The following is a 15059-nucleotide window of genomic DNA, read 5'->3' on the forward strand; positions in this document are numbered from 1 at the left end:
TCGCGAGCCTTGTACCTCCTCGTCTGCAACCTTCTGTCCCTGTGTCCCAGCGTGTCCCAACTTCCTGTGCCTTGTGTCTCTGCACGTTCCTTGGTTCATTGACCACTGTTGTCCTGCGCTCCCAAGACATGTAAGACGCAATCACAGCGTCACCACTCGCCTGTAACTTACATACATGTTTGCATGCTCATCATCCACCTAGTCTGTACACTGCTGCCCTCCTCAACCCTTTTGCAACGAGCTGGCGTGGCGGTCTCGTGGCGCTTTATAGTCACGTCGTACAGAGGGCTGGGCCCCACCCTCAGCATGCCTTCAAGCAGTGTCACGTGGAGATCATGGAAGAGATGGACAGAGTTCCCTGGACTCCCTTCTCAATTCTTTTTGCTTTCAATAAAACACGATGATGAAGGGATGCAGGCGCCGTGTCACCCTCCACTATAATTAGTCTATGCCACTCAAATCCGCCACTTCCTGTCCGTCCGTCCCGTTTCCAATCTATGCTGACGCAAATCGACTCTTGCCCCTGAGCTTCTTGCCGTACTTGAAGAAGAGAGGAGGGAATCTGTGGTACCGCACGAGTTAGCGAACCTCTTCTCATCCACGCTCAACCAGATCGCTGGGACAATTCCAACTTACGGTGCCATCGCAAGGGCTAGGAACGCGAGCACTGTCGTAGCCCACTGGTAACCGAGATCTGTATTTTTCCTGATCAGTGACCGCTCTTTCGACAAAAAATAGACTCCATCGCGTCGTCTCAGAACACTCACTCTCGTACATCTGCACTCCGAACAGGGGGAACGCCCCGGCGAAGTAACTTCGCGCAAAAGAGTTGGCAGCAAGGGCCGACGCCGCGTAGAGGGGGTCTGAGCAATGGTTAGAGATCCTATTCGTCACAGCGGCCCTGCACGTCAATCGTGAATCCCCATATCCCTAGTCCCCCCAATCTCCTCGATATTGTCACCAACGTAGGCATAGGGTGAGGGGGGTCAAGGGAGGGGGATCCCCGATGTCGGCTCCCATGTAGGTACAGCACTTACAACATTCGACGAGGAAAGTGAAGATGCCGGAATAGCACCAGATGACGCTACAGCGCAGGAGAAGCGGTCAGCAATATGTCAGTCCAATGCCCAAAGAGGTCATCTTACCCAAGGCCGAACACGCCAGAGAAGATTATTGGAACTACGAGGTTTCAGGTGATCAGCTAAAATTACGACTCGTCTCGACAACAACGACCTCATGCGGGTTGTTGCATACATACCTATCCAATGCACCTACAAGGGCCAGGTTCAATAAGTTAGCAAAGAGAAAAAACTTGAAGCAGATATACGATGTGGTGTGTGTGTGTGTGTGGGGTTATCGATATCCAATTTGGCTCGATCAATTGACACGACAGGAGAGCAACTCACGTGTGGGAATGTCGTCCACCCAAACCCTGCATAGCACTCATGATTAGCCATGTCCAAACGTCAATCGTCTGCATGGACTTACCAAACAGCGCAACCGGAACGACAATGGCCCCGTATATCGTCGCAACGAGCCGGAACTCTGGTTCAGAGCCCCCAGGCTCGCCCCCTTGCGCCTCCCGCTGCTGCACGAGCCTATCGTAGCGTCCCCGCCAGAAGGGATCGGACGCAATGCCCAAGACCATGCCAACGAAGAGTCCTGCATGCCGGTTAGATCGATATATTGCCATCGTCCCCTACCCGTCTCCACTACGCAGAAGAGAAACATGGTATCTACACGGAGAACATACCCAAAAACGAAAGACCTAACTGTGAGACGGTGAAGTGGTGATTGTTTTGGAACACTAGCGCAAAGGCTCCAAAGAATAGGTACAATATACCGAGCAGGATGGCGGACAGGACGCAGAGACTGAGGCACTATTGTTGAGTTAGCCTTCCACCTATCAAGCACCTCCTTCACACGTTTCACTTCCCCACGAATGTCGATCGTGGTCTAATGATTGCTCTGACCCCGGCAAGGCACAACGAAGCATGACCAATCCATCAGCGTCCAGCTGTGCCCACCCTTGGTGTGGCTCTCGCCACCTGCGGGCCGCGACGGGGGGGACAGAGCCTTCCTGACATCAAGCCCTCTCGCTTGGGTGTACTTACCATTGGCTCGAAGAAGAGCAATTGGAACGGGCGTATACACGACCATGCGATGGTCTTGGGTATAGACCTCGACAATTGTTCTATGGGTGCGATCCATCGGGCTTCACCAGTTTCTTCTCTCAGTTTCCGCGCCTTGTTGCGTAGAAGGACTGGATGGTACGTCTCGGGCACCAATAGAACGATCGACAGTAGCTGAATACGTGCAGTTCTGTGTTAGTGTATGCATTATTGCGCTCAGGTCCGCGGAAGAACTAGAAGAATTATGAGCTTTGATGCGGACTTACCTGGACGCCCGACCAAATAATCAATACATAGAAGCACCTATCGCTATACTTAGCACATTTCGATATATCGCATTGCTGGGCTTTCTTTCAGTCGACCCTACCATCTCCATGTTGTGTTCTCGACAATGAATCCGCCAATCAGAGGACCAACCTCTGGACTGCTCGAGGTCAGATTATCGACATGCACTCAGGGGAGCATCAAACAGAACATACCCCACGAATGGCGACGCCGTATACACCATCATAGGCGCTGAGAGTTCCTGAAATGAGGCTCAAATTAGCCAAAGCCATGCAAAGGCAGGCGTCACCAGGCACCAATCGATAAAACAGTGATGAGCAATGTACTAACATGTCTAGCAAACATATCCCCCACGGTCCCGCCAGCCTGTTCGACCATTAGCATTCATTATACGGTCATTCTTCTTTGCGCGAGTCCACGCTTTTGTTGATTGAACGTACGACGCTGAGGAAAGCACTGCCGACGAAGCCATTGAGGAATCGCCCTATTAGCATGGTCTGAATGTTTTGCGCAGCCGCGCACGGTATCAGCCATATTAGGAAGAAGGTAAAAGAGCATATGTAGATGGGTCGTCGTCCGTAGAACTGTATCTTCAGTCAGCCACTGTGGTCCTGCATAGCCTTCCATACTCCGATCGCTGTCGATCTCTAATATAGAAGGCAAGCAAAAGGGCCATATGTACTCGGCGGGAATAGGGGAAAGACTCACTTCAGATAGAGGCGCGAGTAACATGGGACCTGTACCCAGTCCTGCGACAAACAGGCTGAGTCCGAGTGTGCACACGATGCGCGAGGTTTGGAACTCGGTGATGAGTTGGCCGTACGTGATGGTATACAGACTACTCGTGCAAGTCCTGTTTCATGTTGCCGAAAATCAGTATCGCATAATATTGTTGAGAAGGGGACAGCGTCTGCCTGCTTGCTTGCTACCTTTGGGGAACTCAAGAGTCGTCTCGAGCCAATACTGAGCCGTCCTATAGCAAGCAAGCAGGAAGGACGACGACGACGACGAGATGTTGAGGCAACTTACACACACAACGAACTCCCACTGAGGATCAGCACAACGATCCACCGTCGCCATTTTGGCATGGAGCGCGGATTCATTGGATCGGAATCGCCATCCCACGTTACGAGGAAAGGGTCCCCATCGGCAGCAGCAGGAGCAGCAGCAGTGCTACCAGTGGATTTGTTCGGCCTTTCGTGTTGGTCGTCGTCGTGTTCAAAGCACGTATATCCATCGCCCCCTGCGTAGGAGCGGCGCGACTTGGTCGAACGAAGGCTCTTGGTGTGTGCCAGGTTGTCGCCAACGTTGCGGTCGGCGCTCTGGATGGAATCTGCATCTCCTGCCGATGTCGACGACGAGTCCTCCTCTTCTCCGCGGCGGTGATTATAGCCAATTGCCTTTTCCAAGTCTACATCTCGTGAAATCTTTTCTTGTTCTCTTGCTCCTCTTCCTTTTTCTTCTTCCTTGGGTCCTAGGGTTGACGATGCTGTGTCGTATGGTATGGTATCGTCATTGTTGCTCCGCGTGGTCGCGTCACCACTACTTCTTCTTCCAATTTTCTTTTCCTCCATGGTGTTTCGCACGACGTTCGTCACTTTTTCCCTTCTATTTCCTCCTACCAGCCCAGAGCGATATCGCGCGCGACGCCCTGTAGTCGTCCCGTGATCGCTCGCGCCCCCAACGTCAAGCAAAGTACCTGACAGACCGCCGATAAGATGATTATTCGACACACTTCTGTACAAACAACCAGTACACACAGACAGAACAATGATCGATCCGACAATCGCTTCTACCGTAAAAGATGTACCTCTCGAGTCTCAATGCTACTCCCAAAAAAAGATATGTCGCGGGTATATACTTTTTTTAAGGTAATGACGGGATGACAAACCCAAACCATGTTCGCGCGCTCGCGCCGCCTGCCCGATTTCTGCGACCCACCAGGCCGACCGCCACAGACCGCAGGGCAGACTGAACCACTATGGGTCTATAGGTCTATGACTAGCTGTGGAGTCTCTTCTTTTTTAAAACCGAAAGGCTAATTATTTCAGCGAGCAAAGAATCGATGACTCTATTCTCCCCACTTCGTCACTTCGTGATCTCACGAGAGAGTCTCGTTGTTGCTTCGTATATTTCGTACGTGAGTGAGGAAAGGTAAATCAAGCTTTTTTTACCTCGTATATCCGGATCCCTAAACGCTTAACCATCCATCAATTCGTATCGCACATGTTCGAGATGGATATGACGTGTAGATCTCCCATCCCACTCACGCACCGCGGCATTCATTTCCCTATCCATACACTTCCTCACGAAAGAAAATACGGCCCGTTTGCCCTGAATCTTTGAAATCAAATCTCACGCAGACTGATTGATGATCATCACATGTAATATCATATCCAACATCTCACTGGCATAAGAGCGCGCATCGCGGTAGGCATCGTTAAGGTACTGTACAGTACAGTACAGGGTACCTCGGTGGACGTCGTCATAGAAATAGCGCTAAATCTACCCGCGCCCCTGGCCTGGTTCGCTTTTCCGCATCCCCATTCCACCCATCGGAGGTAAAATAGATACTCACACTCTACATCACCCTTTCAAGGATTCACCACTCGCGCATTTCTCAGCCCTGAATTATTAATACTAGGTACTTCTATATCTCTCTATATTAGACTTTCGATTCATTCGGTATTAGTGGATCGCGCGTGTGCGTGTGCGTATGTGTGGTTCGTTCGGGCCGGATAACTTTTCCGCCAGGGCGTTCGGGCCCTGAGAACGTTGGGGCGGGTATTCGGTCGTTGGGCGTTCGGTGTTTCGTTCGGTCGCTCGTTCGGTCTGGAGTGCAGTGGGTGAGTGGGTGAGTGGGTGAGGTGTCGGATTTATCGTAGATAGAATGCACTATCAGCGAGGTGTTTGTGAATAATGGATTATAAACCGTACAGTCAGAGCCTCGTGGTAAATACAGAGTTTGGAAATCAGTAGTTTCAATATTCTCATTTTTTTTTTTATTTTCGACATTGATGATGCACTAACTGACAATATATCCAACGTACCCTTTACACGAATGTTTTAAATGTTCTTTTTTTTTGGCAAAAGTGAGTTCGTACTGCCGTGTTTATATAAAACTTGCATTACATCTGCTAGGGATTCACCTATTATTTAACCAACGTCTGCTTATTACTGAGTTCAGGCCCAATAATTCAATGTCTCACACTTCCATTATACAATATCCTCATACTCCATTTACAAGATACCTGTAAACGCCCACCTAGATAGACATAATCTAAAATTTCAGGTACACCATACCTATCACTCTTTATACGAGGGACTTAAAAACAATCTTACTTTGCGAAAATGAGTTCCATTTGTTGTAACTTACAACGCGTCCGTTTGCGGAAATACGATACCTAGATCTGTAACTGAGAGAGAGGGTTAAGACAGAGCTGTCATCGTGAGTGAAGTCATGGCGCGAGCGAGGCAGCTAGTAAGTCACGTACCATGCTTGCATCGTTGGATGAGCAAGGAAGGTCTTGACTAGATCCCCTGAATGACGGCTTCATAGCCTTTCAGATTGAGGTTCTACTCGATTGTCTTCAATCAATCGGATACCTCGGATTGATGATGCAATGCACATGGCACTGATCAAGAGTTGGGATTCATGAGAGACATGGCTGGATACTCCGAGACTGCGTAACATCTCGATGCAGACCAAGGTTGACCACGCAAAGTGTCTGAAAACTCCGAAGTCCCGAAACCGCGAAGTATCCCGTGTCGTATGAACATCGTGGCTTCGCTCGTGACTGGGTATGCTGAGTGTAGGTAGCTATGATATACGTTCAATAAAGACATGCCTGAGGCGATGGCCATGGTCCTGTATATGTATGACCGCGCACGTCTACCAAAAATTCTCATAACATAACATAACCTAACCTTTACTCGAGCCCCTTCCTATTCCCCGAACATGACCGAACGAGGCATATTCCCAAACGCCACCGGCCTCTCGTATCGCTGCGACACGCTCGAAGGGACCACGACTACAGACGCGCATGCCTTCGAGTACACTGCCGGCAAGGCCGTCACGTTTTCGATTGGCAGGCTCGAGATAGGGAAAGGCCAGGGGAAGGCTTTGATGACGATTACCGATCTCGTGCCGCCTGGGACGCCGACGTTCGATCCGAAATTGATCAATAGAGCTCGATTGTTCTACAGCTTGATTCCAGGGCAAGGGTTCGAGGCCGATTTGGTGGTGGATGACAAGGTACGTACGAGGCACCATGTGTTCTCTCTCGCATTGCAGGGTGTCTAAATCATGGAGAAGGTCACGAAGGTTATCGAGAAGTATGCTGATCGGATTAACCTGGATGCTCCTGATCCGTCCGACCTGGACGGCGTTCTGAGCGTCATTTGCGGGGAACTCGGTCTCGTTCCCAAGACTGTCGCTCACACGCGCAATCATCTTCGCCGCGAGAGTGCAGGCTTCAAAGTCTTGCGTGACGTAAAGATCCCGATGAAAGATGGCGGGGCTATCTTTGGCGATGTCTATCTGCCTTTGGAGCACGCGCAGGGGGAAAGGTACCCTGTTCTCGTGAGCTGCACCCTGTATGGTAGGCGAGTCTTCCATTCTGGCCCGGATCTGGAGGTTCATGATGAGATTGTTGCGTTTGAAGAGGCGGAGGATTTGTGGTATACCGAGGGCCCTGATGTCCCCATTGAGCTTCCGCGAGAGTCTTGGGGGGATCACTGGGATCGCCAGCGGGGGTTTGAGAACATCGCGTCGTTCAACACGTTTACGTACGTGCCAGCTGGTTATGCGATGGTCAAGATCGATCCTCCCGGTGTGTCGCAAACACCGGGCAAGAGAGGCGTGCCAGGAGAGCTTGCGGCGGCCTTCTATGAGGCAGTCGAATGGTCGGCCGAACAAAGCTGGAGTGACGGCAATGTTGGCCTGGTTGGCAGTTCTTACGGCGCAAACACACAGTGGGCGGTAGCAAGCTTACGACCCAAGGGCTTGAAGTGCTTCGTGCCATATGCCAGTAAGCAGTCTTTTCTGAATGTGAAGTGCAACTCGCTAACATCGGCTGCTCGATTAGCTGACATCGACACCTACCGCGACGCCGTTTATCCAGGAGGTATTCCAACCAGACGGTACATCACGGATTGGTTCAGTCGAGTCAAGAGGTCTTCTCCAAAATGGGGTGATCACATTGACCTTGCTGAGATGATACCCCAGCATCCTTTCCACGAGCCTCTGTGGGACATGATCAGTGCCAAAGTGGACTCATCGGATATTCCATGTTTTCTGGCTGCTCCGCAAATCTTCATTATACACGGCCGCGGCGCATATGAAGCGTGGAGGGCGAGAAAGCCAGAAAACACTCACTTGCAACTGACTGATTGCGACTACTACCCGTGGCCTAGTCGCGAAGCATCGAACAAGGTCACCCAGTTCCTCGACAATCACCTAAAAGGATACGAATATCCAAAGCCCGAAGCCGTTGGGATTCAGATGCGTCTTGGATGGGGTACGTGGTATTGGCGAAAGGAGAGTGCGTGGCCAGTCCCGGGGACTACGCACATCAAGTGGCATTTGAACGCTGACGGGAAATTGTCTCGAGATGAACCAATGGACGAGTTGACAGTTTCGTACGCTGCAAACGCTCCAGCGACGGGAAAGTCTGGCGTGAGCTTCGTTTCTGCACCCTTGGAGGAAGATGTGGAAATGGCGGGTCACTTCTCTGCCGTCTTGAACGTTTCGTCGACGGCCGTAGATGCAGACGTGGTAGTTACTTTGTGGGCTATCTCTGATGCTGGAGAAATCGTTCCTTACAGCTCCAAAAGCCTTCCCGAGCCGGTAGCGAAAGGATTCCTACGTGCGAGCCACCGCAAGCTCGACCTAGAAAAGACGCTCCCAGAAAGGCCGTGGCACACACACTTGAAAGACGACCATCAGCCCCTCCAGGCGGGAGAAGTTGTTCAGCTGGATGTCGAGATATTCCCTGCAGCTGCGAGGATCAAGAAAGGTTGGAAGCTTCGTCTGGACGTGACGCCTTCGGAATCGCAACCGGATATTCCTTCTTATCTTCCTCCGGATATGAGGAATTTCTTTGGCGAGGAGAACGAGGGCACTGATTCGATTCACATTGGTGGTGGGAGGAGCAACTTCATCTATTGCCCTGTGGTTCCAGTCAAGCAGGGGTATCCAAACCTCGTGATGTGAGGATGAAGAGTAAGATATTTGTCGCCGACGGCATCGCCAAGCTTGTATGTAGTCAAAATAAAATCTAAAGTTTGCATATGATGACTGATATTTTGAGGTTACTGTAAAAGGAGTTGTTCTTGATGGCCATTGTCTTCACCACGTTGCTCTTGGCACTTGCCATAGCTTAATAAGATCCCATGATCCTGCCACATTCCTACTCATTCGGGACGGTATATCTCCCGACGGCCGGCTCTCAGTATATAGTTATGCATCAGTTGCCTAGTAAACCTCTGTAAATAGGCATAGTTGCGCGAAAAAGCAGCCAGAACTAAGTAGGAATCAATTAATTAATTAATTAATCATATACCTCCAAAACTTCGAAGAACCTCTTGGAATTTACGCCATTCAAGTGAGTACGTCACTCCCACATGCCATTGCTTTGTGGAAGAGTATTGTTCGTGTCTCACGAATGCAATAGGGAGAGCACAAAGTACATTGTCCTGACACCGAGCGCGTTGTTCTTGTATGTTCTAATTGTCATCTGTTTCTGCAGGGTGTCTAGTACACATCTGATGTGGCATATCAGGAATACCTGCTGGTCTACTTCTTCCCAAGAAAGTCATAGACAAGCCTAGCTTCGTGAAAGTCGCCTTCGACATTGGCAACAACAACTCGACGGACCCAATGTCGATCGTCATCAATCATCTCAAATCCCCAGATCTGTTCTCCCACTATTAGCCCGCGTCTGACTGTTTCAGAGATCCAGACTCACCTGTTCCGCTGTCCAATCCTTCTCCAGGTGACGCACGAAAAAGTGCACGAAGATATCCTCCTCTCCCGCCAGATATCCATCAGAAGGGCCATCAGCTAGCGACAAGCCCTTGAGGAAGCTTGCCACTTTTTCATTTGACACAGGGGTCTGCTGTTCAAGAGCTGGAATAGTCTTTCCGTCCTGCTGGATGCCCTCGACCAAGCGGGTTCGGACAGTGCATTTGCCAAAAATGTGATCTTCTTGAGGCTGTGGCGACCAGTCCAGAACCCTCTTCTCGGTGGTGCCTGACATCCCACTGGAGGAGGTTTGTTCAATATCAATTCGCAGCACGTCGTCCTGGACATACGAGCTAACGTCGAGCGTGATGGTTGTGACGCCAATTGCCTTTCGGATTACCCAATTGACGCCTTGCTGACGGGAATCAGCACAGCAATACTGCAGAACCTGGGCTCACTCGACTCACCAAAGAGAGAAGGGGATCCGTAGAACCGGAGAGTTTCTTGTTCTGCACCACACCATTTAGTCAGCATGTGCCTTGCATTTGGGCATCGGTCAACACGGTCTGCTCACCAAGGTCCATTTCCCATCGAGCTGCTTCAAGGTGACGTCCTGTGGAGCTGCCATCTTGGTTTTAGCCTTGCGATCAGGATTCGTCTAGAACCTACGAATCAACGTGCACTTTTAGGTAAACAGTTGAAAATATACTTCAGAAATTGAGACTTCGGAGCAGTGATTTTAGTACTATGTGCATCATGCCGTAACCTATCCAAGTCGGTGTCATATCCGACCGATCACGATCACGTCAAACGTATATAGACACACATGTCTGGCACTACAAGGTGTTTGGGGTTACTTCGAAATTTCGCAGCTCGTCCGAAAGTGCGGGGAGAGAAAGCAGATTGGCACGAAAGAAAATGAGAAATTCCGAAATTCCGAAATTCCGAGCAAACATTCGTCGCGACAACCTCACAATTTCGAGACCAACAGTCATGAACCCCAGTGCTCGTGAGCCTTTTCGTGCCAAAAAAACAACACGTCTAGTACTTAACTCCACACATCTAATCTTTCAATATGGAAATATACACTAAGAGGTCACTTCATCCGTCATATCTTGTCCATGCGATTACCAATGACGCGCCAAATACTGTTGCAAAATGGTAACCTGCTTGTCCACGACGAAAAGGACCATGTCATCCCAACTCGCGCTGATCTCCTCATCGAGAACGACCGAATCAAAGAGATCAGAGAGAATATCGAGCCCTCTGGGGCTATGTTAGTTATTGACTGTTCCGACAAGATTGTCTCACCTGGTTTCATTGATACACACCATCATCTTTGGCAATCTCAGCAGAAAGGGATGCATTGCGATCAAATTCTCCTCGATTACTACCATTCAGGTACTTGTAACCACACACATATGACTTCTTTAGTTGACCACTTTGGTAGGGAATCTGGCTAGCTCGCACTACTCAGCCAAAGACATCTTCTTGGGTGAATTAGGAGGTGCCCTTGAGCTTCTAGACGCAGGTACAACGACTGTGGTCGATCATGCACATCTAAATTACACTCCAGAGCATAGTAAGAGTAAAAAAAAGTCAAGGATATCCTGGAAATACGCTGATATCTTCCCAAAGGCAAGGAGGCGTTACGTGCTCTCGTTGCGTCAGGCGTCCGCGCAGTGTTCTGCTATTGTGCGCATCCCCGCGTGGAGACGTGGCATCCTGAGCTGCAGTTTGATAAAGACATGCTGCCTGATTGGGTCATGGAAACTTTCAAGGAGCTCTCTACCAAACAGCCTTTTGGTCCAAATGGTCGTGTTAGGCTGGGCTTTGCCATTGACCCAGGCTTCTGCTCTCAGCATGAGCTGAAGCAGGTTTTTGCCGAAGCAAGGTCGAATGGAGCTCATCTGATCACGTCGCACGGGACGAAGGTTGCGATGCTTGGTCAGTTCGACTTCGAAACCCCTTGGTTCTGCCCTTGTAGTCAGTGCTGACGACAAGCCGCATCTTAGACATGCCATCAACGATAGACGTCCTTGCCAAGAGTGAATTACTCGGACCGGATGTACTAATATCACATGCGAATGCAACCACGAAAGAGGAACTGTCCAAGCTCAAGGAATCTGGTGTCCACTTGTCAAGCACACCGATCACGGAGATGCAAATGGGACATGGGCACCCTCTATGTCTGATGCCTTACTTTAACGGTCTTTCGTCCTTGGGGGTAGACTGCCACAGCGTGAGCAACTGCTTCCTTCCGAATCAGATGATCACGGCACTGCAGGCTAGCCGAGCTCGCATTTTCGAACAGGCTCAAGCAAAGAGAGAATGGGATGCGACCGTAGGTCCAACCGTGGAGAATGCCTACAATCTGGGGACAATTTTTGGGGCCCGTGCTGCGAAGCTTGATCACGAAATCGGCAGCTTAAAGGTTGGGAAAAAGGCGGATATCATCATTTTCAGTGAGAAGACTCCGACAATGGTTCTGGCGTCAGCTTGTGACCCAGTCGCGGCAATTGTCTTGCACAGTTCTGTGAGAGACGTAGAGACCGTGATCGTTGATGGGATAATACGGAAAGAGAATTGTTCGCTTCTCAAAACGTCGCTCCCCAAGGGATTGGGTGCCGATGATGGAGAAGAGAGGCCGTTGTCCTGGTCAGAGCTAGCTAGTGAACTGGTTCAAAGCTCAACAGAGTTGAAGAAGAAGACTGACGCTGTTGATGAAGACACGGCGCGCGACGGATTAATCAGGGCATTTCTGGAGGACCTCACTCGATTAAAGATTTAAAATCAGCCTAAGTATCATTCAGACAGCATTTCAACAAAGTGTGCCTTGAGGACTTATGTGATTATCTCGCGTGATTTGTTCGAACAATATATCTGATATTCTTCACGTCTCAAGTGGAATAAAAAAGATGGTGGTATACATTTCTATGAGCCATAACAAAAAGTCTAAAAAATATCTAAATACTGCATTTGCAGTGTCCCGCACATCAGCCACTACCATGTCTCATCCTCGACGTCATACGCCAGTGGTTTCTGTCCTAAACCGAGCCTTTGCAGGCCGGCAGTCTTGTAGAACCAAAGACCGGCCGTGATTGCGAATCCGTTGGCCCAAAGCTCCCACGGTCCCTTTTCTTTTCGTATATCACCATTCTTCTCTGCGGTGTGTAACATTGACTCCGTTCGAGGGCGTCGTTTTTCCTCATATATCCTCAACGAATCCTCCACACTAAAACGTCCGCTGTGAAGGAGATTCGATAGGAGAAACACATCTTCGAGAGCCATAGAAACACCTTGACTAGCATGGGGAGGCATTGCGTGCGCAGCGTCCCCAATAATCAAAACACGTCCTTTGTGCCATGGCCTGCCAGTGGGGACCTTATAGATGGGGTAGAATTTGAAGGCGTCAGTTTTGTCGATAACATCTCGGAGGAACTCAAGCCACTCGCATTGGTCATCTCCAAGTAAACCCAGCATGTTTGCTTTTCCTTCCTCGAGCTCCTTTTTCCCCCTCTCCTCCCATCCATCGCGGTCGGTATTTATTGGGATGTCGACTTCTCGAGAAAAGAACCAATAAAGTAAGTCGTGCGTGGGGTTCGCAGGGCTAAGGCCAAACATGCCATTCGCAGTCAAAGTCGCATTCAGCCCCTCAATTTCTGGTGGACTTTTGGAGAGTTCAGATGTTGAGAGCAAAGAGAATACGTTCGCTATTCCGGAATACACAGGCATGCATTCCGGGTCAACGTATATCTTACGGACCGAGGAATGGATGCCGTCTGCGCCGATGACGAAGTCGGCATCTTCTTGGGAGCCATCCGAGAAAGATGCGGTCACAGTGTAGTCCGTTTCCTCAATTTTGGTGATCCGTTTGCCAAAGTGAATCGGGATGTTTGCTTTGCTGGCAGCATCCAGCAATATGTCCATCAAGTCAGTCCTTCTGATCCTAAAATAACCAAATCCAGTCTGCTGTTTGCTCCACGCGTCCAACGACATGTTTCCCATGAGCTTGCCCTCAGACGATCGCACATTGAGATTTGAGGTTTGGGCGCCTTTTGCAACCACTTCATTGTAGAGGTTGAGACGTGAGAGTAGCCGAAGACCATTTGATGGGATTCCAATCGCCCCACCAAGAGTAGTTGGCTTGTCACGAACTTCATAGATGGTGCATGAAATGCGGTTCTTCTGTTGTAGGCGCAAGGCTGCCGCAATCCCTGCAGGGCCACCTCCGATGATGATTGCCTGAAGCAAAATGTTAGCTTCAGCGCACGATGTTACACTAGCAACATACCTTTTCAATTTGCTTCATTGTGAGAGAGCGGGACTGTTTCTGAATTTTGCTGTTTAAGATTCTGCTACATCAAGACTGTCAAGTAATGAAGGTACTCAGCCCTATTTAGGGCGCTACTGAACCCCCGAGCCGCAATTTCGGTATTTCGCGAGTCGTCGCAATGATATTCGAGAAAGAGCATTAACGTTACGTCTAAAGTGATAGATGATCAGATGTTGGGCAAATCAGCATCATTCGCGTGAGAAGAGCCTGTGTCGCGGTTTCAATGTCTCGGTCTCGGCTTTGAGTGACTGACGACCGGAGGTAGCGTGGAACGTCTTCAACTTCCGTTTTATCAGCCCAATTGACGTAAAGCTCAAGTGACGATTTCTTGAAGTGGATTGACCGGCTCTGTCTGGAAGAGCGACTCGCCGGCTGACTAGGCACCCAGTAGTCCCCTTTCCCCAAAACACCGAAACTCCGAAGCCATGTTTGGAGCACTACCTTCCACTTGTAAGTCGGTCAAACGCAAGGCGCTTAATAGATTGGTGGATTTCGCCAATCGTCCATCAAACGTCTTTCCGATGCCGATCTCCTTACCTCGAAAGTCAACAATTCAAGCATGACCGCGAGGAAGTAGCCCATTAGAGCCGAAATCGCCGAGTCCTCAAGAACTGACCGACTTTCTTGTCCCACAGTGTCTATCCTTTAGTTTTGCTAGCACATGGTCCTGGTGTTCTGGGCATCATTCCTGTCCGAATCTGCTTTCTCTACATGATTTATAGTCTTGTTAAGAGGAGCGAGGCATGGGGAAACGACTCTGTAGAACATGCCAGCATCGCGATTTGACCCAAGGATGATTGGGATTTGCAATGCCCTAAGTCCAATGGTGTTTACTACCTGGATGAATGCTCGGGTAGTGACTCTGGACATAGACCTAAATCTATATTCAAATGCAGAATTGTTACTGTCAGATCGGAACCATGATTCCCCACTTCTTGCGGTGCAGCAGAGGTCTATTCCCGACATGTGTAGAACGTCCCAAGGTTGTCCTTCGTAAAAGCATGGCACACTAAGTTCTATATAATGTCAAGTATCTACGAATTTTACAAGATACGTCGATCTCCTCATCACGTCAACAACCAACTATGGTATCTTTCCGACTGAGAAGCTTGTTGTACCAAAGTCAGAGGGAAAGCCAATGATGATTCAAGCGCTTACTCCTCTAGATATGAACAAGGACATGGTACTTTGTTTGGAGGTCTATTTCGAACGCAGTCTGAAACCCACAACTGCTGTACCCCCAGAGTATGAGAAAGAGCACGTAGCAACGAGCACTCTTACCATACCTACTACCCATCATATCGAACATATTCACGAGGTCAATCTAGTTGATCCAAGGGCA

The 15059-nt window shown here is 49.6% G+C and overlaps 5 protein-coding genes across 5 annotated transcripts; 2 read left to right on the top strand and 3 right to left on the bottom strand.

Moving 5' to 3' along the window:
- Positions 1-495: 495 nt before the first annotated feature.
- On the bottom strand, positions 496-3991 carry BU24DRAFT_467989 (MFS general substrate transporter; the record flags this gene model as incomplete). Its single annotated transcript, XM_033532489.1, has 17 exons — positions 496-562; positions 637-694; positions 768-863; positions 1038-1084; positions 1146-1179; positions 1259-1271; positions 1407-1432; positions 1489-1662; positions 1754-1880; positions 2115-2306; positions 2399-2435; positions 2500-2556; positions 2612-2658; positions 2748-2783; positions 2858-3001; positions 3126-3270; positions 3447-3991. The coding sequence occupies 17 exons, from the start codon at positions 3989-3991 to the stop codon at positions 496-498; spliced, it is 1845 nt and encodes a 614-aa protein (XP_033377969.1).
- A 2384-nt stretch (positions 3992-6375) lies between these two features.
- On the top strand, positions 6376-8631 carry BU24DRAFT_467990 (alpha/beta-hydrolase; the record flags this gene model as incomplete). Its single annotated transcript, XM_033532490.1, has 3 exons — positions 6376-6672; positions 6733-7447; positions 7505-8631. The coding sequence occupies 3 exons, from the start codon at positions 6376-6378 to the stop codon at positions 8629-8631; spliced, it is 2139 nt and encodes a 712-aa protein (XP_033377970.1).
- Positions 8632-9029: 398 nt separating this feature from the next.
- On the bottom strand, positions 9030-10172 carry BU24DRAFT_497220 (uncharacterized protein). The gene is made up of 4 exons (XM_033534249.1): positions 9956-10172; positions 9849-9890; positions 9386-9796; positions 9030-9333 (listed from the first exon to the last, which is right to left on the bottom strand). The coding sequence occupies exons 1-4, from the start codon at positions 10007-10009 to the stop codon at positions 9214-9216; spliced, it is 627 nt and encodes a 208-aa protein (XP_033377971.1). The 5' UTR covers positions 10010-10172; the 3' UTR covers positions 9030-9213.
- Positions 10173-10379: 207 nt separating this feature from the next.
- On the top strand, positions 10380-12179 carry BU24DRAFT_497221 (Metallo-dependent hydrolase). The gene is made up of 4 exons (XM_033534250.1): positions 10380-10782; positions 10832-10963; positions 11020-11328; positions 11397-12179. The coding sequence occupies exons 1-4, from the start codon at positions 10503-10505 to the stop codon at positions 12170-12172; spliced, it is 1497 nt and encodes a 498-aa protein (XP_033377972.1). The 5' UTR covers positions 10380-10502; the 3' UTR covers positions 12173-12179.
- A 128-nt stretch (positions 12180-12307) lies between these two features.
- BU24DRAFT_444978 (FAD/NAD(P)-binding domain-containing protein) lies at positions 12308-14046 on the bottom strand. The gene is made up of 2 exons (XM_033530670.1): positions 13676-14046; positions 12308-13626 (listed from the first exon to the last, which is right to left on the bottom strand). Exons 1-2 carry the CDS (start codon positions 13691-13693, stop codon positions 12385-12387), a joined length of 1260 nt encoding a protein of 419 aa, XP_033377973.1. The 5' UTR covers positions 13694-14046; the 3' UTR covers positions 12308-12384.
- Positions 14047-15059: the final 1013 nt, after the last annotated feature.

This window comes from Aaosphaeria arxii (genome assembly GCF_010015735.1).
Source record: "Aaosphaeria arxii CBS 175.79 unplaced genomic scaffold BU24scaffold_13, whole genome shotgun sequence".
NCBI lineage: Eukaryota > Fungi > Ascomycota > Dothideomycetes > Pleosporales > Aaosphaeria > Aaosphaeria arxii.

Excerpts from the sequence above, each read along its gene's own strand:
- BU24DRAFT_497220 (XM_033534249.1), bottom strand. The coding sequence starts at position 10,009 with ATGGCAGCTCCACAGGACGTCACCTTGAAGCAGCTCGATGGGAAATGG. Across the intron at positions 9,891-9,955 it reads TCGATGGGAAATGGACCTTG|AACAAGAAACTCTCCGGTTC; the intron begins GTGAGCAGACCG and ends GGTGTGGTGCAG. Across the intron at positions 9,334-9,385 it reads AGGATTGGACAGCGGAACAG|ATCTGGGGATTTGAGATGAT; the intron begins GTGAGTCTGGAT and ends GTGGGAGAACAG.
- BU24DRAFT_497221 (XM_033534250.1), top strand. The coding sequence starts at position 10,503 with ATGCGATTACCAATGACGCGCCAAATACTGTTGCAAAATGGTAACCTG. Across the intron at positions 10,783-10,831 it reads CCTCGATTACTACCATTCAG|GGAATCTGGCTAGCTCGCAC; the intron begins GTACTTGTAACC and ends CCACTTTGGTAG. Across the intron at positions 11,329-11,396 it reads GACGAAGGTTGCGATGCTTG|ACATGCCATCAACGATAGAC; the intron begins GTCAGTTCGACT and ends GCCGCATCTTAG.